The sequence below is a fragment of the Mus caroli genome, unplaced genomic scaffold (assembly GCF_978045245.1).
Source record: "Mus caroli unplaced genomic scaffold, Mus_caroli_1 scaffold_6, whole genome shotgun sequence".
Taxonomy (NCBI): Eukaryota; Metazoa; Chordata; class Mammalia; order Rodentia; family Muridae; genus Mus; species Mus caroli.
Window position 1 is genome coordinate 48,770,026 of NW_028227261.1, and position 26,459 is coordinate 48,796,484.

The window sequence follows — 26,459 nt, forward strand, 5'->3', positions numbered from 1 at the left end:
GCTTTCGGTCTGTCCGGTCTGTCCGTACTGAGCTCTGTGAGAGGTCCATTTTCACGGGGTTGTGGCAAGGACATTCAGTCACTTCTTCAGTCAGCCAGCCAGTCAGTGGCAGCCCTGACTTCCAGCAGACAGACTCCACCGGCAGCAGTCTGGGGATGTGGCAAGGCCGTTCTCTGTGCTCCGCAGGTCCGCCTGTACATCCTAGAAGAGGACTTCCTCTCCTTTCACTTAGAGATGGTGGTGAATGTGGATGCCGCCCAGGTCTTTCAGCTGCTGTCAGACCTGCGCAGGAGACCAGAGTGGGACAAGCATTACCGGTGAGGGGCCAGTGCTGGGAGAAAGGTGGGGGATTGCCTGCTGATGCTAAGCATATCCCACAATGCTTTGCTCCCACTGGCCTTCAGCTGGGGTGGGTCTGGCTATAGAGTATAGTCAGTCCTGTGTTATGTGGCAAAGTCATGGGTATGTTGAAGCCCTAGGGAAGAGACTAAGCCTGGAACTGAACGTGGAGGCCTGGGTTTAAGTCTTGTTTCTGCTCTAGATAGTTTGACATTGGTCAGGCCGTTTCTGACCTGGGCCTCTGTTTGTGCCTTTTAAAAATATTTTATGAATATGGATATTTTGCCTGTCTGTGCAGCACATATGTGTCTGGCGCTCATGGGAACCAGAAGAAAGCATCCGTAAAGATGATTTTGAGCTACCATGTGGGTGCTGGGAATTGAACCCAGGTCCTCTTAAAAAAAATAAAAAATAAAAAAACAGCCCGTGCTCTTAACCTGTAAGCCATCTCTTCAGCCCTCACAACTCTTTTTTGTTTGTTTGTTTAAAGACTAATTTATTATATGTAAGTACACTGCTGTCTTCAGACACCCCAGAAGAGGGCATCAGATCTCATTACTGATGGTTGTGAGCCATCATGTGGTTGTTGGGATTTGAACTCATGACCTTTGCTTTGGAAGAGCAGTTGGTGCTCTTAACTGCTGAGCCATCTCTCCAACCCAGCCCTCCCAACTCTTAAGAAGGGTATTAGGGGGTGAGCAGGTCATAAGTGCGCAGCAGTCAGTGTTCTTAACCACTGAGCCACCTGCCAAGGCTCTACTCGTGTGTGTGTGTGTGTGTGTGTGTGTGTGTGTAAGTACAGATGTCTGTAGAGGCCAGAGGCTGAGTCTATAGGCAGTTGTGACCCACTAGACAAGGTGCTGGGAATTAAACTCTGAACTCAGCAGGCATGGTGGCAAAGTGCCCTACCCATTGAGTCCACTTGTGGGGCTGGGAAAGTTAATGCTTAAAGTGGTGTTTGTTCAGCATCCTCAAAGTCATCTGTTCTGCCGGTGTCATGGCTCAGTCAGAGCCTGTATTACAAGAGCTTCCCTAGGAGGCTAGACGGGAAGTCAGTGAGCTGCGTATCACCTGCTCCTTCTTTGAGTCTGCCTTCAGCAGAGTGAGCATAGCCATTCATAGCCCGGCTTCCTGCCTAAGCTTTCTTTGCAGCCATGCTTGTGCAGTGTTGGGGAGACGGCTTAGTAGGTAAAGCGCTTGCACACAAGTGTGAGAACTTGAACCCAAGTTGGGAGGGCTGAAGAGATGGCTTACAAGCCATCTAAAGCTGGACATGTAGCTCATGCCTGCAATCCCAGTACTCTTTCTGTGAGATGGGGGACAGGAGACTCCCTAGAACTGCTAGGGAAAAGTTAGTCTGGCGCACACACACAGGTAAATAGCAATGACATACCTGAGGTTGTTATCAACAGTGCACTATTAGGTGAATACCTGCACTCAAACACTCATACTTGTGCACGCGCGCGCACATGCACACACAACCACACACACATAGAGCAAGAGATCAAGCAAGTGGCAAGAAAGAAAAGGAAAGAATGAACTGTGTTGCTCTAAAATGCTGTGCATGGGTAACCCAGACCTGCTAGCAGGGTATTCTAGAACTGAGAGGTGATCAGTGGTGGCTGGGCAGAGGAGCTGGGAAAGATGGGCTGCTGTGGACCAAACCAAAGTTCACTGAGGGTCAGTGACATAGGCTAGAGACCCCAGCACACTCCCCTAGGTCTGCACAGCCAGCCTGTTCCCTAGCCAGCCTTTGTGCAGCAGAGGGATAGGGGGATGTGTGGCCATGTCCTCATGTGACTGCCCTTGTGTCTGTGGGTACCAATGTCAGTTGATGCCTGTATACCTGAACAGATGTGTGAGTATGCCTGGTCTTGTGTTGTCTTTGTTACCCATCAGGCTGAACACCCCAGCCCTGTTTCCTCATGAACTCTGTAGCCCAGAGTGGGTTAACCCCCAGCCTTAGCTCCTCTATTTAGTGAGGATGCTAAGACTGCCCACAGCACAGGGATGCTGAGTGAGATTCCAGGATAGCACCTGAAACACACTGGGAACTCATTAGACAGTATGGACAACTACTGAATCCTTGAACAGCTACTTGGGGTGTGTGTGCACCTGCAGATCTGTGAGTTCAGTGCTGTCTGTGTACATATGCTCACATATGTCTTTCTCCATTGCTGTCATAAAATACCCTGACAAAAGCAACTGAAGGGAGAATGGGTTCACTCTGGCTCACAGTTCCAAGTACTGTCCACTGCGGTGGGGGAGGTCAAGGCAGCAGAAGCTTGAAGCACTTGTTCATACTGCATCCACAGTAACATAACAGAGGGGCGTGAATGCATGCTAGTGCCCAGCTCATAGTCTCCACTTTCCCTGTCAGGTAATGGTGCTGCCCACAGTTCAGATGGGCCTCCCTCTGCCAATTAACAAGATAATCTCCTACAGGCATACCCAGAGACCCATTTCCCAGATGATTCTGCATTCTGTCAAGTTGACAGTTAATACTTTATCAGTTTGCACACTTGTATTGGCTTGAGTATATGTCAGTGTGCTCTGTGTGTGTGTGTGTGTGTGTGTACCTAGGATGAGTGTCTCTGTATATGCTTATATGTGTATGTGCCTGTGTATCTGCTCTGGTGCACTGTGTGTGTGTGTGTGTGTGTGTGTGTATGTTGTGTGTATAGACAAACACATGCATACATTCATGCATACACATATGCTGGAGGGTCCCCATCCTTCCCTGGCTCTGCTGAGCTGTGTAGAGGTAAGGAACCCATTCCAGGGCTGCTCAGAGGCTGCAGTCTGCCGGAGCCTGGCAGAGCTGCTCCCCATAGAGAGAGAGCTGCTGTGGCTCCTGAGCCCTGACTTCAGCCTCCCCACAGGAGTGTGGAGCTGGTGCAGCAAGTGGATGAGGATGATGCCATCTACCACGTCATCAGCCCCCCCCTGAGCGGTAACACCAAGCCCCAGGACTTTGTGATCCTGGCCTCTAGGCGGAAGCCTTGTGACAATGGGTGAGTGCCTGCTCTCTGAGGGGTGCAGTCGAAGTGGGGAGGCCTCTTCTCCCTCTCCTGGGAGGAGCAGCAACATGGAGGCCAGAGCTCTGCTGCCCACTGGTGGTTGGACTCAGAACCCACCAGCTATTTCTAGGCGCCATTGGGAGTTCATCATGACAGCAAGGCCACAAACTGCTCCTGAAAGCAAGGGCGACTGTGGCATTTGTTGCCACAGACACGGGTACCTTTCCCATGGGTATCCCTTGGTCTCTGCCCTCTGGAAGCTTGTGGCTGTTAACTGAGACATGGGTGTAGCCAGGATAGACTGCATCTCTTTTTCTGGAGACAAAGGCCAGAAGAATGAAAATCCCAAGGTACACAGGTCCATGGGTTCACAGGGAGCCTGAACCTGATGCTGCTAACGCAGATGTCCCCTTCCTACAGCTGACCCCCAGCAAGGCATCCTCCTCTGGGTGATCTCTGATCCCTTCTGACTCTGTCTCTCCTCCAGGGACCCCTATGTCATTGCCCTGAGGTCGGTCACGCTGCCCACGCACCATGAGACACCAGAATACCAACGTGGGGAGACTCTCTGTTCAGGCTTCTGTCTGTGGCGTGAGGGGGACCAGATGACTAAGGTAAGGCGTGATGTCCCCTCTACACTTCCACTTATGGGTAAACTGAACTCTACACTGTACAGCTGGGCCCTTCCAGACCCAAACCCCCATGACCTCCCAGACTTTGCAGTCTGAAAGGAGCTCGTCCTTGAGATTGAGTGTAGTCAGAGAGCAAGCTGCTACTGGGGCTTGGGAAAAGCTCTGGACACACTACAGAAAGCCCAGCTCTGATCTAAAATTCTGCCATTGTTTGTTTAACATGTCTCCCTTTTCGTCTGGGAGGGCTTTATGTGGCTTTGAGGGCATAGAAAGCTCAGCAGGGGAGTCAGAGTTCATTGGAAAGGTAGAGCAGAGCTGGGGGCAGGTATGCTGCAGTTCCCCTGGCATGCAGCCTTTCCCCTGGCATGCAGCCTTGCCCAGGTGCTGACTCGGCCAGCATTGCTAAGGACCTACACAAAGGACATAGTCCAAGGCTTATGTCTACCATGTTTCTGTGACACCCCACCCTCCCAGCACTGTTATAAAGTGGATTCAGGTGTAGGTATTAGAGTCGATTCCTGTCCCCTGGGGCCACCTAGTCAGCAGGGAGGTGTACAGTGACCTTATGGTTTGCTGTGATGGGAAGTCAGAGTTGAAGTTCCCTGTGTATCTGGGGGAACCTATCAAAAGAGGCCAAGTCTACCACTTGGGTTTTCTAACTGATCAAGATACAAGGTTGTACCTGTACCTTCCCCAGAAGGCAAGCAAGGCTGCTGACTCTCACCTCCCCATTATGCCTCCTTGAACTTGACTTCCTGTCCTGCAGGTTTCTTACTACAACCAGGCCACCCCTGGCTTTCTCAACTATGTGACCACCAATGTGTCCGGCCTGTCCTCAGAATTCTACAACACTTTCAAGGCTTGTGAGAGTTTCCTGTTGGACAACCGGAATGACCTAGCTCCCAGCCTCCAGACCCTCTAGACACCACCCCATGCTGCCCCAGGTTTTACACAGTGCGTGGAACAAAGCAGAGACATTTATTCACCTTGACTCCCCAGGGAAGCCTTCCATACTAGATGGTCCAGTCCTACTGGATGGCCGGTTGCTGTTCACATCTGCCTGCAAGTCTTTCCAGTACTCCTGGGATATCCTGTAATAGACTCGGGTCCTGTCCATGGCCCTGGCCGCCCACAATCCAGCCCACAAATCCACATGGCTGTTCCCAGCAGTGCTGTGGTACACTGTGACAGTGGCTCTAGGGGAGGAGGCCAGGAGCCTGGCCACAGTGTTGGCTGGACTCTGACCCAGTGGCCCAGCCTGCAGCTGGAAGGACACAGGTTGCCGGAGTCCCTGACACAGCTCCAGCATATCTGTGACCATCTGCTCCTGATAACCATTGTTCAGCATCTCTTTGGGCCAGCCCGGTGCCACAGTCACATGGGGGAAGACTTCAGCCACAGCTGTGAGCAGCTCTCTGCCAGCTATGTGGCCAGGGACCACAAAACTACCATGTGAGACTGTGGACCCCACCCACACAGGCCAGGGCAGATGGCCAAGGGTAGAAAGGTATGCTAACGTGGCCAGGGATGGCCGGAGAGCTGCGGGTTCCACTATGTTCACATGGATGCCCCAGCGCCTGGGGTGAACAGCCAGACGCAGCAGACACGACTCCAGTGTCAGAGCAGGGCCACCTGGGGTGTGTAGGATGGGTACAGGGTTCCCAGCCTCAGGTTCCTGGAGGCCAATGTCCATCAGGATCATGCCTTCTCTGTCTGGAAGAGGCAACAGTTTGGAGATCCTGTCATCATGGGATGTCAGTGTTTTTTGTTAAAGGGGACAGACATGGGGATAGACCAAAAGGCACCAGCCATTCTTGAGTATGCCAGCCCCATCCCAGGCTCCAAGTGCTGTGACTGGTGACTCTTAGGCAGGCATGACAAATTGCTGGCCTCCGTTCTTGGCCTTCCTAATCACTCCCCACTCCTCTAGTCACAGTGTGGCTGAGGACTCAAGGCTGTGAAGACCAGGAGTTCTGCTCTTGACATTATTCCTCCCACTTTGTATCCAGTGTGTGGCTTATTGTGTTGCCATGGTAACAGAGAATCAAGTTACCCACCCAAGCAAATGACAGACCCGTGGGTGAGGGTAGCCAGGAGCTTTAGAGCTGCAGGCAGACTCACCAGGAACAGTAATGGCTGCTCTTCTCCCACTGCCGTTCACTTCCAGAACCAGCCACTCTACCTCCAGACCATCACCCTTGGGCTGCTGGAGAAGAGGGATCAGGCTGCCACCTGTGTAGTAGGTTCGCTTCCGGGTGGTGTTCACTGTGGGACCCAAAATTGCCAAAGTGAGGGGACCACTCTCCACAAATTGCCTTGTGTATGCACTGGCGCTCCCACATCCTAAGCCCTGTGGCTGTCAGTTCTCCCTTTTGGGTAGATTGGAAGTCATTGTCTCATGGCCTGACATTCAACAGAGTTTACTGGGCCAGAAACCAAACAGAGCTAGAGATTGGGGGGGGGGGGCTCCAAAGCTTGTCTCCACCCTTTCCCAGGCACAACTCCCTCAATAGGAGTGGAATCTGATGTGACTCCTTGGGATGACTTAAGTGTAGAGGTGCCCCTAGACACAGGGTCAAGAGAACAGGGGTTTGCATAGTGGCATTTGGCTCATGAACTAGTGGGCACGTAAGAGGGCTGTGCTTGAGACACTAGTGCCAAAGGTGAACGGTGCTGTGGAAGCCAGGGCACGCAAGTGCGTGTGTGTGTGTGTGTGTGTGTGTGTGTGTGTGTATGTGTGACTTGGCTAGGTTGTGATCAGATTGCACTCCTACAAAATCCTTGTGGTTTTGGACTTCCATTGCCCTCTCTATCAACCAGACTCCTGTTCTGAGGACATCGCTTGGATAACATAATATCCCAGGGGCAGAAGACAAATTCTCAGAATAGTTCCTGTCTCCTGTTCCACGCAGAATTTCCCCCATCTAGACCACCCTTTCTCTGCTTCCATGCCCACCCAAGGCTGCCCTGAGCAGAACACAGCCCACACCTCCCCTCCCAGGCTCCCTTCTTACAGGCCAACTGCTTAAACTGTGACAAGACAGGCTCAAAGAGGTCATAGTAGATTTGGTGAGCAGCACTGTTGTCCCGGATGAAGAGGAGATCTTCTACTGACACGGGGTCTGAGGCACCCTGCCACAGAGTCAGGCTGTACCTGGAACCAGAGAGCTGACTCAGGGCCCGCCTGACTCTTGGCTCTACTTGTGCGCTCAGAACTGAATGCCAGCTGAGCCCAGGAGTGGAGCATCTGTTCTCTAGATTCCCACCAGAGGATGATGGAGAGCGGAGGTTCAGAGGGCAGGAGGATGTGCACCCCTGGGATGTCTGTTTCTGAGTTACCCACCAATGGAAGCAGTGACCAGCCTGTCCCCAGAGGAGTACAAGCCAGAGGCCAAGCATAGGAGGTTGTTAGGCCAGTGGGACTGGGACAAGATGATCTTTAGGACCCCTCTTGACGTGTTCATCTTGGGGCAGAGCCCAGCATAGGTTTGGGACCAGTAGAGGGGTTTCACCTCTCAGATTGGCTCAGAAGCCAGCTGAAGTGGGGCCAAGCAGCCCGTGTCATGACAGCTCTCACTGGGAAGGTGACCTTCTGTGGCAGTGCTCGGACCAGCTCCTGCATTGTTTCCACCATGGCTTGGGTATATGTGCTGTTTGGCAACTGAGGCACATAAAGAGTGGTAAAGCCTGGAGAAATGGTGGCCTTTGGATATTTCTCCTGGACAAGGGCCAGAAACCTGCAGAGAGAGACCAGAGCAGAGATACCCATCTTTCCCTTCTTGTAGGCTCTTGCCACAGTGACAGGGAACAGCCAGGCCTATTGAGACTCAGCTTGGAGATTGACATCAGAGCCCTAAAGAGCAGCAGTGGTTTGCGCATCCTCCTGCTGATATCACCACCCTGTGCAGTCAGAGAGGTCTGGGCTCCGGTCTCTACTCTGCATCTGGTGATCACTTCAACCCGATTGTCAAAGATAGTGACTGTCAGGGCAGGGCCTTTTAAACATCCCCACATCAACAGAGGGGCTTGAGTGAGACTTGTAAGGTGTGCAGACCTGCATGCTGACAGCTGGCTTCGAGTCTCCAAAGTTTCAGATTCCTAATTTTTTTTCCATATGAGAAGAGTCTGTGCCACATGTCTATAATCTCAGCACTTGGGGGGCAGGAAGCAGGAGGTTCAGGGCTTCCTTCATCCCCAGCTACATAGCAAGTGCAGGGCTAGCCTAGGCTACATGAAACTGCCACAAAGCAATACATTGAAAAGAATTATTTGAATTTTGTTCTGATGCAAATTTTCAATAGGAAATTAATGCCACCTACTGCCCAGCCCCCAGATACACATAACTCAGCATCGTGAGGAGAGAATCCTTGTTTGTCTTGGGCCCTAGCCTACATTTTCCAAATATAACTCATTTTGAGAATCAGTAAATGTTGACCGGGCAGATGGAGGTGTCTGCAGAGCACAAAACTCGAGGATGGAAAGACCTGTGGGAACCTTTGCTCTGCCATTTTGTAGACTTAGACAGGCCATTCATTTAACCTTTCAAAGATAGTTTCTATACTTACAAGATGAATATGACTAGTTGCTACCTCATTCTCTTAAGAGTTCAGCTGTATTCTGCAAATAAAATGCTTGAAACCGTGCCTGGGGTACAGTAACCACTCAACAGCATGTTTCTGTCATTGTGAATTTTCACATGGGGAGAAAAAAAAATATCCTAGCCTGTCAGGGGCTGGGTCTTTTGGAGAACTGGAGGGGCGGGGGAGCCATCGCTTTATAACTTTCTAGCAGGCCAAGTCCTGTGCGTGTCACTGGGGAGACAGGATGTGGTCACAATGGAGCAAGGGTAACTAACACGTAATTCGGCAGGAATGGTCCAACTGAGTCAGGCATGAGGAGGCCTGGTCTTCAGGAATCTGGGGTGCTAGAGACACTTCTGGAAGTGGCAGGGACTGGGGAAAGACACAAGTGTGTGTGTGTGTGGGGGGGGGGAATTCAGAATGCTGGTGTACACCAAGTGTAGCAGAGATGGGGACAAAGGATCAAGAGTTCAAGTCCAGCAGGAACCGCATGCATGCAGAGTTCAAGGCTGTGTAGGGCTACATGAAAACTTGTCTCATCCTCTCCCCAACAAAAGAGGTAAACAAAGCAAAAAACAACCACCACCAACAACCACCACCACAACAAAACCAAGAAATAGTAGTGGCCTAAAACTGTAAATCTGGTACCAGGAGACAAAAGCTAGAGGATCCCCACAAGGATGAGGCCAGCATGATCTACATAAACCGTGTCTAAAAAACATATAAAGGAATGGGAGAGATGGCTCAGAGGTTAAGAGCACTGGCTGTTCTTCCAAGGACCCAGGTTCAATTCTCAGCATCCACATGGCAGCTCACAGCTCTCCGTGACTCCACTTTCAGGGATCCAACACCCTCACACAGACATACATACAGGCAAAACCCACTAATGTCCATAAAATAAATAAATCATTAAATACACACTCATAAAGGGGGCAGGCATCCAAGCTAGGAGGGAACAGTGCATACAAATGCAGAAGTGGTTGGTGAGAAGGCTCAGCAGGTAAAAGGTGCTTGCCACTGAGACCGATAACCTGAGTTCAAGCCCCGGGACCCACGTGCTGAGAAGAGAAAACCAAGTCCTTAATCTCTGACTTCCACACTATCACGGCAGCACACAGGCGGCATCAATACCCAAAACAAAACGAACAGGCTCAGAGGTGAGGTCTCACGGTGCGACTGGCAAATGCCACAAAGGTCCCCCAAGGTCCCTTTTTATGCTCAGGGCTGACAGAAGAGGGCTGGACTCAGCTGGGGAGAGGATGAACACTTACTGGGTAGCATTGATCTCAATTGAGATGGGCACATTGGGGCCCCTCAGGATGTCAGCATTGATCCACACTGGTCTCCGAATCCTGCCAGCCTCAGTCAGCTGCCGAAGGAGGTCCAGGGAGGGGCCTACAGCCTTGAGACTCTTGAAGTCCAGTTTGATGCCTGCAGGAAAGGGGTGAGGACCGGGGAACTGGACTTGCTCAGGAGAAAGAGCAGGGAAGGGCAGGGAGGGTCTTGGGAAGGAGTGGGAAGAGGGGGGCAGATGGAGATGGGCTGCAGGGGACAGCTCTGAGGCGAGAGAGCCAACACTGAGAAGAAGGCCTCCCCCTTTTCATCCCAGATGGGCAGAAGTAAAAGCTAGTTGAAGGCATGGGCTGGTACAGGGAGACTCAGACATAGAAAAGGCCTTCAGTTTCTGGACCCCTGAACCACAACAGCCTGTGAGAAGTCCAGTAGGCCCCCAAGAAGGGATGTCCGAGAGGTTGACTAGATAGAAAAGGGACCCAGTGCGAATGAATGCCCATCTTAACTGTGGAGACAAGAGATGACGCTTTCAAGGTAGAGATCCTGAAAGCCAAGTCAGGCTAAGGGGAGCCATGGAGGGAGGGTTAAACAGCAGAGTCATGGGTGTGTGTGGCAGTTAGATGAGGCTGCACCTGTGGAAAATGATGTGGCTGTGACCGGAGTTACAGCCGGGAGGGGCAGCTACTGGGCAGATGAGGAAGATGAGGGAGCATGTGGTTTAGGGCAAGGTGGGCAAGGCCTAGACCCAGACTGGAAAGGGGAGTTGGAGGGAGCAGGGTTTGTCTCAGAACACAGTTCTGCTGACCCACGAGGGACATTTTGACCCTGTCTGCCTCTTTGCAGTTTATTTGCAATTTCATGTCCCTGCTTCATCTGTGGGTTCTGGAGAGAACACACAGGTCACACTTCCTCTTGTCTGCCTCACTTAACTCCCCCTGAGCCTGAGTAATGGAAGTCTGGGAAGTGGGCAGCTCAGGGTGGGCTCTGGCTTCACTTCACCCTAGAGAAAGACCTTAAGGGCAGAGGTCTGAGAAACCAGTAGGGCTGGGAGAGGGGTGACTTACCCTTCTGAGATGAGGCCAGTACAGCTTCCAGCCACTCCTGCAGGGTGTTGTCACTGTAGATGGCTGGAGGGTGGGCCATAATGGGCACCTTGGTCTCATTGGCTGTGTTGAACCCTTCTACAGTGACATCGGCTTCTAAGACCATGACATCGCCTATTTATAAGAGGCAAAATTCAATGAGCACTCTATAAAAGTACCTATTTTATCTATTTGTTGTGTGTCTGCTCACGCACTGTGACTTGTGGGTAGGCACTCAAAGCACCAGGCTTGGTGATACTTGCCTTAACCTGATGAGCCAGACAGAGGCCTCTCAATCAGTATTTTTTAAAAAAGATTTATTTATTTTATGTATATGAGTACACTGTAGCTCTACAGAGGGTTGTGAGCTTTCACGTGGTTGTTTGGATTTGAATTTAGGACCTCTACTCGCTCTGGCCCAAAAATGTATTTACTACTACTACTACTACTACTACTAAGTACACTATTGCTGTCTGGTGTCTAAGACATACCAGAAGAGGGCATCAGATCTCATGTGGTTGCTGGGATTTGAACTCAGAACCTTCAGAAGAGCAGTCAGTGCTCTTACTCACTGAGCCATCTGGCCAGCCCCAGTTATTCTTTTTTGTTTGTTTTTGTTTTTGAGACAGGGTCTCTCTGTATAGCCCTGGCTGTCCTGGAACTCACTTTGTAGACCAGGCTGGCCTCGAACTCAGAAATCTGCCTGCCTCTGCCTCCCAAGTGCTGGGATTAAAGGCGTGCGCCACCATGGCCGGCCTCTTTTTTTTTTTTTAATGAATCTCTGGCTGGTCTGAAATTCTTATTTAGCCCAGACTGGCCTCAAATTCAGAGATTTCCTCTGACTTCTGAGTGGGAGGCGTCAGACCTGATCTGCCTTAGTTTACTGATTACGTTTTTATCTCTGTGAATAGAATTTGAGTCAGGCCATTACTGAAAGCCACTACTGCCAGCTTACTGTCCAGGATGGCCTTGGCTGGTGCTCCCTGCCTATACTATTCTACTGCCTGTGTCCTCAGTAGCAACTAAAGCAATATTTTTATCAGCTAACTTCACACAGTTATTTCAGGTGAACCCTTGGGTGTTTAGTTGAAATGGAACTCAAACCTTTGGCACCCAACATGTACAACCAACATGTGAAATTGTAGGTTTAATCTCAGGTGCTCTCCAGTTAGGCTAGTCCTCCATCCTGGGGCCTTGGCTGAAACCATCTCTTTGTAAGGGGACACAGCTCTTCTGAGTCCTCCTCCACGGTAGTGGAGCTGGCTAACACCTGAAGCACTTTAGAGATGAACAAGGGCAAAGGAAAGACAGCATTGGTGTGCTGGTTTACACCCGTGTCCAAGCGTTATAGATGGCAAGGCAGATCTTGCTATAAGTTTGAGGCCCATCGGGGGTCTATAGCAAGTTCAAGGTCTCCCTGGGCCAAATACTGAGCTCTTGTCTAAAAAATAAACACAACAAACTCATGACCAACAGCCCAGGCCCTGGGAAGTGAGACGGCTCATCTAGTGTCTGAGAATTTTTAAAATGTGTTTTATGTGCTTAAATGACTTCCTACATGTATGTACATGAGCCACCTGTGTACTGTGATGCTGGCAGAAGACAGAGAGAGCATCCGATCCCCTGCAACTGGAATGATAGACAGCTTCGAGCTGCCCTGTGGGTGCTGGAAACTGAACCCAGGCCCTCTGCAAAAGCAGCAAACGCTGAGACTTTTCTCCAGCTCTCGTGCCTGAGAATTTGATCAGGTTTCAAATTCAGGTGCTGGATTTTTAAGAGGGAGAATGAAGTCAAACATAGGCTGTTGCTGGCGCTGCTTTCGTTTGTTTCTTGGGACAGTCTTACTCTACTGCTCTGGCTAGCCTGGAACATACTGTGTAGTAGTCTAGTCTGGCCTCAAACTCATGAGCAGTCCACCCGCCTCTGTCTCTACTTTCCAAGTTCTGGGATTGTATGCACCAACCTGCCCAGCATCTGCTGCTTTTGAGATGACCTTGTTTTGTGGTCCAGGCTGGCCTGGAACTTGGCTCTCCATCTTATCCCTGCACCAGCCAATATTTTCTATGATTCTCAAAATGAGTTATATTTGGAAAATGTAGGCTAGGGCCCAAGACAAACAAGGATTCTCTCCTCAGGGTACTGAGTTATATATCTGGGGGCCAGGCAGTGGGTGACATTAATTTCCTATTGAAAATTTGCATCAGAACAAAATTCAAATAATTCTTTTCAATGTATTGTTTTGAGACAGTTTCACGTAGCCTGGGCTAGCCCTGCATTTGCTATGTAGCTGGGGATGAAGGAAACCCTGATCTTCCTCCCCCCTGACCCCTCCACTTCCCCTTACCCCCTCCTGAGCCAAGTGCTGGGATTACAGACATGTGGCACATAGTCTGTGTCTTGAAATTGGAACTACTGTCCTCATTGGTGAGAGGGGACAAGACCCAGGCTTAGAATGCCACCAGGGACCTCAAACCCATTGTGAGCCCTGAAGATTCACAGATGTTATGAAATGAACTTTATTTTTTGTGATTCAAACACAAAGTTGTCATTTTCTTTTTCTAAGACAGGGTTTCTCTGTGTAGTCCTCACTGCCCTGGAGCTCACTCTATAGACCAGTCTGGCCTTGAACCTCCTGAGCGCTGGAATTAAAGGTATGCACCACCACCACCGCTCTGTCCAAAGATATTTTTTAAAGGTTTTTTTTTTTTTAAAGATTTATTTACACTGTAGCTGACTTCAGATGCACCAGAAGAGGGCGTCAGATCTTATTATGGGGTGGTTGTGAGCCACTGTCTTAGTCAGGGTTTCTATTCCTGCACAAACATCATGACCAAGAAGCAAGTTGGGGAGGAAAGGGTTTATTCAGCTTACACTTCCATGCTGCTGTTCATCACCAAAGGAAGTCAGGACTGGAACTCAGACAGGTCAGGGAGCAGGAGCTGATACAGAGGCCATGGAGGGATGTTCTTTACTGGCTTGCCTCTCCTGGCTTGCTCAGCCTACTCTCTTATAGAACCCAAGACTACCAGCCCAGGGATGGTCCCACCCACAAGGGGCCTTTCCCCCTTGATCACTAATTGAGAAAATGCCTTACAGTTGGATCTCATGGAGGCATTTCCTCAACTGAAGCTCCTTTCTCTGTGATAACTCCAGCTGTGTCAAGTTGACACAAAAATAGCCAGTACAATTGACCCCTTGTCAACTTGACACACAAACACATCACTAGTAAGCCTCAACCCTTACATTCTTATTCATCCCCAAGATCTAAATAACTTTAAAAGTCCCACAGTCTTTACATATTCTTAAAATTTCAATCTCTTTAAAATATCCATCTCTTTTAAAATCCAAAGTCTTTTTACAATTAAAAGTCTCTTAACTGTGGGCTCCACTAAAACAGTTTCTTCCTTCAAGAGGGAAAATATCAGGGCACAGTCACAATCAAAGCAAAAATCAATCTCCAACCGTCCAACGTCTGGGATCCAACTCACGATCTTCTGGACTCCTCCAAGGGCTTGGGTCACTTCTCCAGCCATGCCCTTTGTAGCACACACGTCGTCCTCTGGGCTCCAGATGCCTGTACTCCACTGCTGCTGCTGCTCTTGGTGGTCATCTCGTGGTACTGGCATCTCCAAAACACTGCGTGACCCCTTCAGTCCTGGGCCTTCAATTACAACTGGGGCTGCACCTTCACCAATGGCCTTCCATGGCCTCTCACAGTGCCGAGCCTGAGCTGCTGTGTGACCCCTTCATGCCTTCAAAACCAGTACCACCTGGGTGACCCTTACACATTACCAAGTCCCACTGCAGAAGGAGTACAACCTTGCCTATCTCTGGAACACAGCCTCTTTGTGCTTTCAGAAAACACTTCCCAGAAGATGTCACCTCAACGATGCTGGTCTCTTCTTAATCACCGCTAATTTCTTAGCTCCAGCTAACCAGCATCAATAGTCCCAGTAATGCAAAGTTTTTGCTTTAGTAGTTCTGGTATCTTGTTAATCACAGCTGATTCTTCAGCCCCAGCTAACCAGAACTACAAAATCTTCACAATAAAAACAGCAATGCCCCTGAAGAGAGTCTTTAATTTTCCCTCTGAAATTTCACAACCCAAGCCTCCATCCTCTGCACTGTTCTCAACATTATCTTCCAAGCTCCTACACAGAATTCGACAGAGCTCTTAACACTGAATGGGTCTTCTGGCCCAAAGTTCCAAAGTCCTTCCACAGTCCTCCCCAAAACATGGTCAGGTTGTCACAGGAATACCCCACTCTGCTGGTACCAATTTGTCTTAGTCAGGGTTTCTATTCCTGCACAAACATCATGACCAAGAAGCAAGTTGGGGAGGAAAGGGTTTATTCAGCTTACACTTCCATGCTGCTGTTCATCACCAAAGGAAGTCAGGACTGGAACTCAGACAGGTCAGGGAGCAGGAGCTGATACAGAGGCCATGGAGGGATGTTCTTTACTGGCTTGCCTCTCCTGGCTTGCTCAGCCTACTCTCTTATAGAACCCAAGACTACCAGCCCAGGGATGGTCCCACCCACAAGGGGCCTTTCCCCCTTGATCACTAATTGAGAAAATGCCTTACAGTTGGATCTCATGGAGGCATTTCCTCAACTGAAGCTCCTTTCTCTGTGATAACTCCAGCTGTGTCAAGTTGACACAAAAATAGCCAGTACAGCCACCATGTGGTTTCTGGGATTTGAACTCAGGACCTTTGGAAGAACAGTCAGTGCTCTTACCCACTGAGCCATCTCGCCAGCCCTTAAAGGTGTTTTTAAATCTACTTTTATGTGTATGAGTGTTTTGTCTGCATGTATATATGAGTCATGCGTGTGCCTAGTGCCTCCAGAGGCCAGAGGGCATTGGATCCCCTGGAACTGGAGTAACATACAAGTATGAGTCATCTTGTGAGTGTTGGGAATCCAACCCTGGTTTCCTGTGCAAGAGCAGCAAGGGTGCTTAACCCGAGACATCTCTCCAGCTTTTATAAACTTCTTCTTACTTTTGCCTAATTGGGCAACAGTGGATAGAGACCATGGGTTTGGGGCACAGAGAATCTAGGCTCGAGAGGGGTACCTTGAAGATACTGGTGTGGCTCAAACTAGGTGTGGTAGCACACATCAGTAATCCTGGCACTTGGAACCTGGGGGCAGGGCGATTAGAGTTCAATGCTAGGCCAGGTGTGGTGGTGCATGCCTTTGATCCCAGCACTTGGGAGGCAGAAGCAGGTGGATCTATGTGAGTTCAAGGCCAGACTGGTTTATAGTGAGTTCCAGGATAGCCAGGGCTACGAGAGAAACACACACACACACACACACACACACACACACACACCATTAACCAAACAATAACCACCACCACCACCTCCACCACCACCACCACCACCGAGGAGTTCAATGCTAGCCTATTAAAGAATGGGGGCTGCTAGGGGTGTAAAACTCACTGGTGGAGAGCTTGCCTAGCCTACATTAAGGCCTTGGAATTTACCTCCAACATTGCCAAAATAAGACCATTTCAAGCGGGGCATGGTTTATGCCTGTCATCCTAGCAGGGACACTGCCATTGCTTCATACGTGGGACAGAAATGGTGCTCGCACCTGACTGTTTTCCCTGAGGTGGCTTCTTCCCTGCCATGTCTTCCTGGAAGGTCCTTTCCTTTAATACTAAACATTGTGGACTTTTCAGGGGCTGGACCTGGGGGCTGACCGAGGAAGTGAGGGGGGCTTGGATCCTCAGGATGGCGCCCCGCAGAGGGCAGGAAGCATGCAGCTGCTAAGCTCTCCACTCACCCACCACTGAGTCTCGTGAGTGTGGTGGTTGGGTGTGCAGACTCCAAATCCGCACACCTGAAAGCTGTGTGACACAAACCTCTGTGCTTCTTTCCTCATCTGTGAGAATTAAATAGTAATGTACCCAAGTTAGGCATTGACTAAGTGTTAATTATTATTTACACTTACCGAGGGTAACCCAGGACCATCTGCTGTCTCAACACAATTACTAGTAATGATCTTGTTTGTATAATCAAGCATGCCCCAGCTTGAATGACAAATGGCTACCATCAGCTCAGAAGGGGAAGCCACTTGCCTGGAATCAATGCTGGCACACCCCCACCCCCTATCTTTTAGCCCAGGCTAGTCTGGAGCTTGCTACCTGACCCAGAATGACCTTGAAGTCTTTATCACCCTTTCTCGACCTCCCCGGTGCTGGGATTACATGTGTGCCTCACCATGCCTGGCCAGAATCATGCCAAGGTAAAATGTGAACTTTCTGCGCTGCCTCCAGGTCTGTACTCTGCCCCCTGACTCCCCATCCCAGTCTTTCTCTGGACATCCAGTCTAGTCCACCCTAACTCTGCCAGCTCCCTCAGAGGCCTTCCCCAGGGGCCTGACAACAAGGAAACTGGGCCCCTCTGCTAAGGGTGAGCATTTCTGTTCCTTGATACAGTAGTGCATACCCCTGGTGAATCCTCCTTGTTCCAGTGTGCTCTGGGTGAAACTCCGTGGTGGGTTCTCTTGGCATCCCCTGAGGCCTTACGACCTGGCTCCCTTGTCAGGGTAAAGGGTTTTCTGTTCTCCAGTTATGGTGTGTGTGTGTGTGTGTGTGTGTGTTGGGTGGAAGCTCACCCTTCTCCAGTGAGAAATTCTCAGCATGCAGAGAAAAAGGGAAAAAGTCTTTAATTAGTGTGCATCTGTAGCCTTTAGCTGTTGCTTAAATAGGCCCAGGCCTGGTCAGAAAGATTTCGTAGCTCATATAGCAACAGGCACTGTCATCATCTTGTCTTTGTGACCATTGACTATCTTTCATCCCTACTCCAGAGTGTACTGGCTATTTATTTTTTCTTTCTTTCTTTCTTTTACAATTTTATTTATTTATTTTTATCTATATGAGTACACCATTGCTCTCTTCAGACACACCAGAAGAGGGCATCAGATCTCATTACAGCTGGTTATGAGCCACCATGTGGTTGCTGGGAATTGAACTCAGGACCTCTGACAGAACAGTCAGTGCCCTTAACCGCTGAGCCATCTCTCCAGCCCCTGGCTGGTTTTGTGTGTCAACCTGACACAGACAGGAGTTATCACAGAGAAAGGAGCCTGCATGAGGAAATGCCTCCATGAGATCCAGCTGTAAGGCATTTTCTCAATTAGTGATCAAGGGGGAAAGGCCCCTTGTGGGTGGGACCATCTCTGGGCTGGTAGTCTTGGTTCTATAAGAGAGCAGGTTGAGCAAGCCAGGGGAAGCAAGCCAGTAAAGAACATCCCTCCGTGGCCTCTGCATCAGCTCCTGCTTCCTGACCTGCTTGAGTTCTACTCCTGACTTCCTTTGGTGATGAACAGCAATGTGGAAGTGCAATCTGAATAAATGCTTTGCTCCCCAACTTGCCTTGGTCATGATGTTTTGTGGGACTAGAAACCCCGACTAAGACACAGAGCTAAGCAAGTTTCTCACAAGCTAAACTTTGCAGGCTCCTGGTTAAGACAGTTTCCTCTTTAGCCAACAGAATTTGCTTTCTGTGCTCTTTTTCCAGAGAAAAGAAGGGGCCAGCAGGTGTGAGAGACAGAAGGGGTAGCTCACCGGTAGCGCTGTTGTTTCAGACAGGAGACATTTCTCTTTCCTGTGTCACCCAGTGTCTCCTGGGTAAGATCGAGAAGCATGGTGGATGTTAAAGCTCGCTATTTCCTTCTCTCCTTCCTTCACTCCTGGCCACCCAGGCTCAGCTGTCAGAAGACACAGCTGAAGTGGTGGTAGCCTGGGGCTCTTCCAGCCTGGCCCGGCCTCTCCCCACTTGCCATGGAAGCCTCCACTCAACCAGTTCTTTCCAGGCCACATGTCAAGCCCGCTGTATGGTGACTTGCCAGAGCAAAATCCATAGCCCATGCCAACCTGGAACTAGTCATCCTCTTGCCTCAGCTTCCTGAGGTCTTGGGTTACAGGTCAGCAAGAAAAATTTCTCTTGAGTGGCAGTTCTCACAACGAGGTCCTAAACACCAGTGGTCCAGGAGCCCTCAGGCCACACCCACAGTGCTGAATAGGGGACCTGCACTTCCTGACGCAACCTCAAGCCAGGGACCATTACCCCAGTCCTCCATGACACTCAACAGCTCTCAAAGAGAGTGTTCCCTATGACCCAACCGAGACACTCAGATCACAGACTTTGGGGCTGTGGGGCTGACCTATGTTGGCCTCACCTCTCTCTGACAGCAGAACCTCGGTCACCTAATTTCTCTGAGCTTCATTCAGTTTTCCTCCCATGAGTGATTCCCACCAACAGGTTGCATGGGTTTGAGGGGACCTCCACGCAGTGCGAGGGTAGTGTGTGCTTGTCACTGACAGGGCCACCATGATTGTTTTGATGCAGACTCTAAGGAGCTGCTCAGGTGTCCTTCACAGCCTTGGCTGTCAAGCTCACATCTCTGGCTTCTTAGTCCTGGAAGTCAAAGGCCTCCTTATAGCAGGGACCATCAGCCCCTGACAGCTCTGTTCCCTCAGGGAGACTGTGGTCTCCCTGGTATATGAAAATACCTGGTATATACCTGGTATATACCTCCCAGGTATATGAAAATAGCCACCACAGAGTTGCCATGACCTCGGTGTCAACTGTCTCCTGACCCCAAGCAGGGTGGCTAGACTTACTGTTCAGGGCAGCTTCCATCTCTTTCTTGCTGTTGGCTGCGTGGTACCAGGTGACCAGCAAGCCATCCCGGTGGCTGATCTGGCCCATGCTCATCAGGTAGTCCAGCATGTCAGCATCAGGACCACAAACCGCATCGTTCTCACAGCCTGGAACAAAGGCCAAGGGGTTGTTACCATCATTGCTTGCTCCAACCCAGAATACTCAGCCATAATCCTATCACCCTGAGTCTAGCACTCAGTCTGGTAGACAGACAGCAGGACCCACAGCCCCTGGTATGGTACGGTACAGGGAGCCTGGCCTGGTGGTGCATGCCTCTGATCCCAGTGAGGCAGGGGATTGGCAGTAGTCTGAGGCGAGCCAGGACTACACACATAGGAAGCTCCAGGTCTTTCATGTGCTTGCTGCAGTATATGTGTATCTGTCATCCCATCACTAGGGTGGGTGAGGCCTGGCAATCAGAAGTTCAATGGTACACAAGGACCTGGGGACCAGCCTTTGATACACGAGTCCTTGTCTCAAAAGTCAGACAAGCAGGTAAGGGCACTTGCCTCCAAGGCTGATGGCCTGAGTTTAATCCTGGAACCCCACATGATGGAAGGAAACTGACTCCCACAAACTATCCTCTCTCATTCTGTCTCTGTCTCTGTCTCTGTCTCTGTCTCTCTCTCTCTCTCTCACACACACACACACACAGAGGGGAGGGTAAAGGAGGAGAGAGGGAGAGAAAGAAAGCCCAGAAGACAGGGAGCTGTGTGGCTTCCTGGGGCACAGAGACCCTCTTGTTGGCTTTGAATCATCAGGAAAGAAAGCACTTGAAAGAGAAGGGGACATTAGGAGGTACTTGGAGGGATGGGTGTACACTTGACAGAAGTGCATAGGTGATTCTGGGCTAAAAGAATGGTGAAGGCTTAGACATGGGAAAGAAGGTTTGTATAAAGGAATGGTCTTACCTGGTCCTCCTGGAGGAAGGAAAGCTATCTCCAGTGGAGGAATTAGGTCTGTGGGGCATGCTACCAGGGGAGTTGTTTAGAAAAAGCTATCTGGCTGCAGAGAGCAGTGGGTGGTTAAGAGCCCACTGGAGACAGAGCCCCTGCAAGGATCTAGGAGAGAGCCCTAGGGTTCTGAAGGCAGTGCTGGTGGGGGACGGAAGGGAAGGGTGGGGAGCAGAGCCCCCCCCAAATCAGGATAGACTCAGGATTGAGGCATAGGTATGGGGGGGGGAGGCTGTCCCTGGAGGGCTAGAAGGCCCTTTATCAAGGAGAGATTGCAGAGACCAGCAGATGTGTAGGAAGAGTGTGAAGGCTGCTCAGAGTGCTTACAAAGTCTCCAAGGAGTGTCCCTCCAAAAGCACAGGAGGTCTCGGCTGAAGGCTAAGATCCGGCGAACAAGGCAAAGTCAAAGGCACCTTCTGCTCTGGTTGACTTGGTAGGGCTGAAGTATCAGAGTAGAGTAGAGCTGGATACATGGGCAGAGCTCAGTGAGGTAAGAAATGAGAAGTTGGTAGGATGGCAGGGAGAGGGGAGGTCCTACCTGGTTGGGTGCCCTGATGCAGGGTTAGGCCTAGGATCAACGAAATGGCCAACACCAGCGTCACAGTGACACTGCCAGCAAGGATCCACTTGGCCTGGCTGCTGGAGCAGCATTTCTTGCAGGACATTGTGACCCTCACTCAAGAGAGCTCCCTTCAGGATCTCACAGTCACCTGAGACTCCCTGCAGCTGAGATCTGGTGGGAGGCTGAGACTGCAGCAGCATTTAACTCAGGTCTGGCCACTCCCACTGCCTGGGTGGAGAGAGCTCAGAAACTCTGCCCTGCTCCCAGCCCTCCTCTTCCCACCCAGGCCGGATCTTATCAGGCTAAGCAGAAAATCCTGCCACCTCCCAAATGAACTTGGGAACGTCCGGGAAGCAGTGGAGGATTGGATACAGCCCCGACCCCTGGTGCAAGGGTAGGAGGCTAAGGAAACCCAGCTGGCCTGGTTTCCTGATGGTCTAGAACAAGCCAATGCATCCGGATGCCCGGGCCTTGTTTTACCCCTGTGTGAAAGGAAGCAACTGAACTTGGCCATCTCTTTATGTCTCAAGCTAGACCTTTCTGCTCTGCTCCAGGGAAGCCCTAGGTCATGAAAGGGTTGGTGACAAGAGCAGATTAGATCTGCCCTGAGGACATGAGTTTCCTTTTATCTGAGATGGTAGCTGATAGACAGGGCTGGGATGGGAGCTGATAGCCCTGAGTGAACCTGTGGGAGTGAGTGCAGGCCACCTCTGAAGCACGGGCAGGACTAAGCTGCTCGCTTAGGCAGAGAAATTCTAGAAGCAATGGAGGAAAGAAGTTAAGGGCTGCCCCTATTTCACAGGCCAGGGAACTTAGAGGAGTCAAAGAGCCAGCTGTGAGAGAGTGTGGAAGATGTTTGTCTTAGAGGTTAGGAGACAGCAGGGTACTGGGTGATGGGTGAGCGGCTCTTTTGGTATTACCAATAACAACAAATGAAATGTAGTTTTCGCTTTAATCTCCCCCATACCCTCACCCCCACCCTCCACCGAGGTTTCTCTGTATAAGAGCCCTGGCTGTCCTGGATTTGCTCTTAGACCAGGCTGGCCTTGAACTCATAGAGATCCACCTCCGTTCTGCCTCCCAAGTGCTGAAATTAAATTAAATATGTGCACCACCCCCACCTGGCCAGATATACTTATGTTTATTGTATGAGATCTGTTTGACACTGGTGTGCCAGTCCCTGTGGAGTTCCTAAGGCTGAATCAGACCCCCAGGAACTGGAGTTATAGGTGGCTATAAGCCACCATGTGGGTGCCGGGAATTGAACCTGGGACCTCTGTAAGAACAGTCACTTAACCACTGAGCTATTTCTTCAGATTCTCATTATATAAAGTCTGTTCTGGAACTCCAATATAGACCACCCTGACTTGAACTTACGGTAAGCCTTTTACTTCAGATTCTCAAGAGCTAGGATGACGGGTGTGAGCCATCATAAACTTACTTCTTCAGGAGGGCCCTTTCTGTTCAGAAGTGTAGATTATGTGGTAGTGATCAGAGTTCAAGGCCATCTTCAGCTACATAGCAACTTTGAGGCTATTCTGGAAACCATGAGAGTCAGTCTCAAAAATTAAAACAAAAAGTTCTGGGACTCTCAACGGTAGAGCATTTCCCTTGTGTGTGTGTGTGTGTGTATGTGTGTGTGTTCAATCTCCAGTACTGGAGAAACAAAAGACACCTGGAGACAAGTAGGGCTCTCATAATGTTCTATTTTCTTTATCTTGCATGTATATGGTATGTGCATGTGGTATGTATATGTATGTGGTTTATGGTCTATATATGTATATGTCTATGTGTATGTCCATGTGTATGTGGTATGTGGTGACCAGAGGTTGACATTTGACATCTTTGATGTCTCTCCATCTTACATACTGAGGTAGGGTCTCTCACTTGAAGCTATGGCTTGTTGATTTGATGACTCTAGTTAGTCATCTTGTTCTGGGTCTTCCTTTGCTTCCTTGGCGCTGGGATTACAGTCAGGCCATCTTGCCCATCCATCTCTTACATGGGAGCTGAGGATTTAACCTCAGGTCTTCATGTCTGTACAGCAAGTGCTTTGTTCAGTGAGCCGTATCCCCAGCCCCACAAAGTGCTAAATCTACACCTGGGTGCTGGTCATATGAACCCTCATTAAGAATTCATCAGACATAACACAGTATGCTAAGTTTTCTGCATGGATCTAATGCTATAGTACAAAGGCTGAGGCAGAAGGATCATGAGTTAGCCTGGGCTATGGAGAAATCCTGTCTCAAAGAACAAAACCAAACAAGGGCTGATGGCAGTTGCCTTGAATCTCTGTACTCCGGGGCTAGTAAAGGCAGACTGAAGGGGTCCCGGCATCAGTGGGAAGAGATTGAGGCCTTTATTGTCAGATAAATTCCCTTAATCCAGTAGATAGGTGACTGGAAGAGAACCATGCCTGCCCTGAGGAACAGCAGCTGGAAACCTGGACAAGGGCTGGGGCTCCCATGATCACAAAGACACGTTTTACTATAAGAAAAAAAAAAAAAGGTTTTCTGGGGCTGTACTTTAGTGGTAGATCACTTGTCTGGCGTGCAGTAAGCTCTGGGATAAATTCCCAGGCTTGCAAACAAATTAAAAATGGAAGGCTTTAACAAGCTAAGCCTGGTAGTGCGAGCCTGTAACTGTGGCTACCAGGAAGGCTGAGATCCATGGTCACAGGTTCATGGGCTGTGTGGGCTACAGAGTGAGTTCAGGTCCAATCCAGGCAACTTAGACTTTGTTCTAAAATACAAAGTAAAAGGAGGGCGGGGGAGCAGCTCAGAGGTCACACGCTTCTCCTGGCGAGCGAGCAAGTTCCCTCCCGCTGCATCCCGAGAACTACGAAGAAGAGGAAACCACTTATTCAAAGACAAATCTGAGTAAGCGTGGCTTGGGAACGTGGGTTCAAGGTTCCCTAAATGAAAGTCTGCATGGATTTTGGGAATGGCAGAAAGGGTATCATCATATTTATAGAGCGCAGTGAAACTGGAACACGGTAAGGTCCAGGGTAGAGGCTCTCCGATGGTATTCTTAGTGTTAGAGCTGTTGGGGGGCTAGCTGTGTCAAAGTGACGTTTTCTAAGATTTTCGTGGAAAAGTCAAGAAGATGTTGAGACCCGTATAGGAGGTTGATAGTAAGTGGCTAGTAAAAGAGCCAGGCATGGTGGCACATGCCTTTAATCCAGCACCCAGGAGGCAGAGCCAGAATGAACCAGGCATGGGCGCACACACCCTTAATCCCAGCACCCAGGAGGCAGAGTCAGGAGCATAGTCAGGTCAGGGCTTCTCTCCTCTTCTCTCCCTCCCATCTCCTTTGGTGTGTGTATCTCTCTGGAGTTCACTATGAAGACCAGGATGGACTTGAACTCACGGAGACCTGCCTGGGTCTTCTCTCAAGTGCTGGGATTAAAGGCATGCTCCATCATACCCAGAAATAAGGGATATTTCTCCTTTTTTTTTTTTAAAAATTATTTATAGGAGTACACTGTAGCTGTCTTCTTTGTGAGCCACCATGAGGTTGCTGGGAATTGAACTCAGGACCTCTGGAAGTTGCTCCTAACTGCCAAGCCATCTTCCCAGGTCCAATAGATATTTCTTAATGCCCAGTGCAAAATAAAGGAGATACCTTCCTTTAATTGGTTTAAGGAGAAGTAGTCTCTGATTAGAGGCACAGGCTTTCCGTAAGGTGAATGTCTGGGAGGCTGCTATGTGCTAGTTTATTGAAGGCACTAGATATGATATATAGCCATAAACCAGGTTGCCTTGGGCCCAGTGGCAGGAAGCTGTGTCTTGTCTGGCTCCACCTGGGGTCTCCTGTGTTCCACAGTCACAGCAGAGGACCTGACTGTTGTGTGAGGGGTGGGAAGGAAGTTGCAGATGAGGCTGATCTCACAGTGACAGCATCCACACCCTGATGGGAAGGACCTCTCTGTTTTGTAGTTCCTGAGATTAGATCTGGGGCCTCACAGATGCTAGGCAAGCTCTCTGCCATAGAACTCAACTCTCAGCTCCTTTAACCTTGTGTGACATCGTCTCACTGAAGTGCTAAAGTGACCTCAGTGAGACGGCATCTGGTGATCTTGACTTTTTTTGAAGCCCACTCAACACATAATCCTCCTGTCTCAGCCTCCTGAGTAGCTGGGATGACAGGTCTTTGTGTCTAGGGACAGAAATGCACTTTATAGATCAAGCTGGCCTTGAACTCATCCTCTTCCTAGCTCTGCCTCTCAAGTGTTGGGGTTATAGGTATATAAAGAAGAACTTTATCATTATACGTGTGAAGGTGTTTTTCCCACAGCTATGTCTATGCATTATGTGTGTGACTAGTGCTCAAGGAAGCCAGTGACGGGCATCAGTTCCTCTGGAATTAGAGTTACAATCATCGTGAGCCACTGTATGGGTGCTGGGAATCAAACCCGGATCCTCTGGAAGGAAGAGCGGTCGTCAGTGCAGTGAGCCGCCTCTCCAGTCCCAGGAAGGACTTTTCTAGGCCAAAGAAAACCTAGTTGTGTTTCTAGGCTGTGGGGAAGGAGGAGGGAGAGGAGAAATTCTGGCTGACGCTAGGTCCTGAAACAACAGAAGGGAACAAAGGAGCTGGGCCCCGGTGTGGGTAGGAGCAGGAAGGATGCAGGCACCTGCCACAAGCCCGATGACCCTGGGACCCATGTGGTGGAAGACAGAATGAGTTTCAGCAAGTCTGACCCCATGTACTGGAGTCATGGGTGTTATAATGTGCACACACACACACACACACATGCACACACAGAATAAATAAATGTTAAAAAAACAAACAACATGCCTATCATTCACTAATGGGAGCTAAAGATGTTGGGGACATTGAGCCAGTCTGATGAGACCAGTCCTTGGACAGCCTGTCTCTGAACAAAGGATGTCTCACATCTGAGAATACCAAGACTTATGGACTTGAGTTCAAACAAGAACAGGACCTCAAACATGCATAGTGTCACTCTCATTTTGCGACTGGTGCTTTCAAAATGTTTCTATCTTTTCCTAATCATTTACTGACTACTCATCATTAAAACCATGTTCCCGCCGGGCAGCAGTGACGCGTGCCTTTAATCCCAGTCCCTGGGGGGGGGGGGCGCAGAGGCAGGTGGATTTCTGAGTTCGAGGCCAGCCTGGTCTACAGAGTGAGTTCCAGGACAGCCAGAGCTACACAGAGAAACCCTGTCTCCCCCCCCAAAAAAACCAAACCAAAACAAAAAATTTAAACCATGTTCTTGGAAGAGCTAGCCACCGGACCTTACTGTCCTTACCACAGAATCTAGGTCACACACAGTGTGTATCTCCAGGTCCTGTCCTCCA

At 49.9% G+C, this 26,459-nt stretch overlaps 2 protein-coding genes across 4 annotated transcripts in view; one reads left to right on the top strand and one right to left on the bottom strand.

Moving 5' to 3' along the window:
- The window catches only part of Acot11 (acyl-CoA thioesterase 11), a 57,604-nt gene extending 48,970 nt beyond the window's left edge, over positions 1-8,634 (top strand). For both annotated transcript variants that reach the window (XM_021160095.3, XM_021160094.3), the window contains exons 13-16: positions 187-317; positions 3,222-3,353; positions 3,847-3,973; positions 4,758-8,634. In XM_021160095.3, coding sequence (XP_021015754.1) covers positions 187-317; positions 3,222-3,353; positions 3,847-3,973; positions 4,758-4,913 — 546 coding nt within the window. In that variant the 3' untranslated portion in view covers positions 4,914-8,634. The remainder of the gene's footprint in view (positions 1-186; positions 318-3,221; positions 3,354-3,846; positions 3,974-4,757) is intronic.
- On the bottom strand, positions 188-21,291 carry Fam151a (family with sequence similarity 151 member A). Of its 2 annotated transcripts, XM_021160092.3 has the most exons (9): positions 21,112-21,291; positions 19,581-19,727; positions 10,929-11,081; positions 9,843-10,002; positions 7,504-7,728; positions 7,006-7,145; positions 6,113-6,256; positions 4,978-5,704; positions 188-282 (listed from the first exon to the last, which is right to left on the bottom strand). In XM_021160092.3, the coding sequence occupies exons 1-9, from the start codon at positions 21,236-21,238 to the stop codon at positions 267-269; spliced, it is 1,839 nt and encodes a 612-aa protein (XP_021015751.2). In that variant the 5' UTR covers positions 21,239-21,291; the 3' UTR covers positions 188-266. The 2 variants fall into 2 exon arrangements, with proteins under 2 accessions (XP_021015751.2, XP_085695247.1); XM_085839121.1 differs by lacking the exon at positions 188-282 and having other exon boundaries at positions 4,974-5,704.
- Between the last annotated feature and the right edge of the window lie 5,168 nt (positions 21,292-26,459).

Bases quoted from the DNA above. Each gene is read 5' to 3' on its own strand.
- Fam151a (XM_021160092.3), bottom strand. From the start codon at position 21,238: ATGTCCTGCAAGAAATGCTGCTCCAGCAGCCAGGCCAAGTGGATCCTT. The intron at 7,729-9,842 runs GTAAGTGTTCAT...CTCTCTCTGCAG, and splicing joins ATTGAGATCAATGCTACCCA to GTTTCTGGCCCTTGTCCAGG. The intron at 6,257-7,005 runs GTAAGAAGGGAG...TGGGTCCCACAG, and splicing joins ACAGTTTAAGCAGTTGGCCT to TGAACACCACCCGGAAGCGA.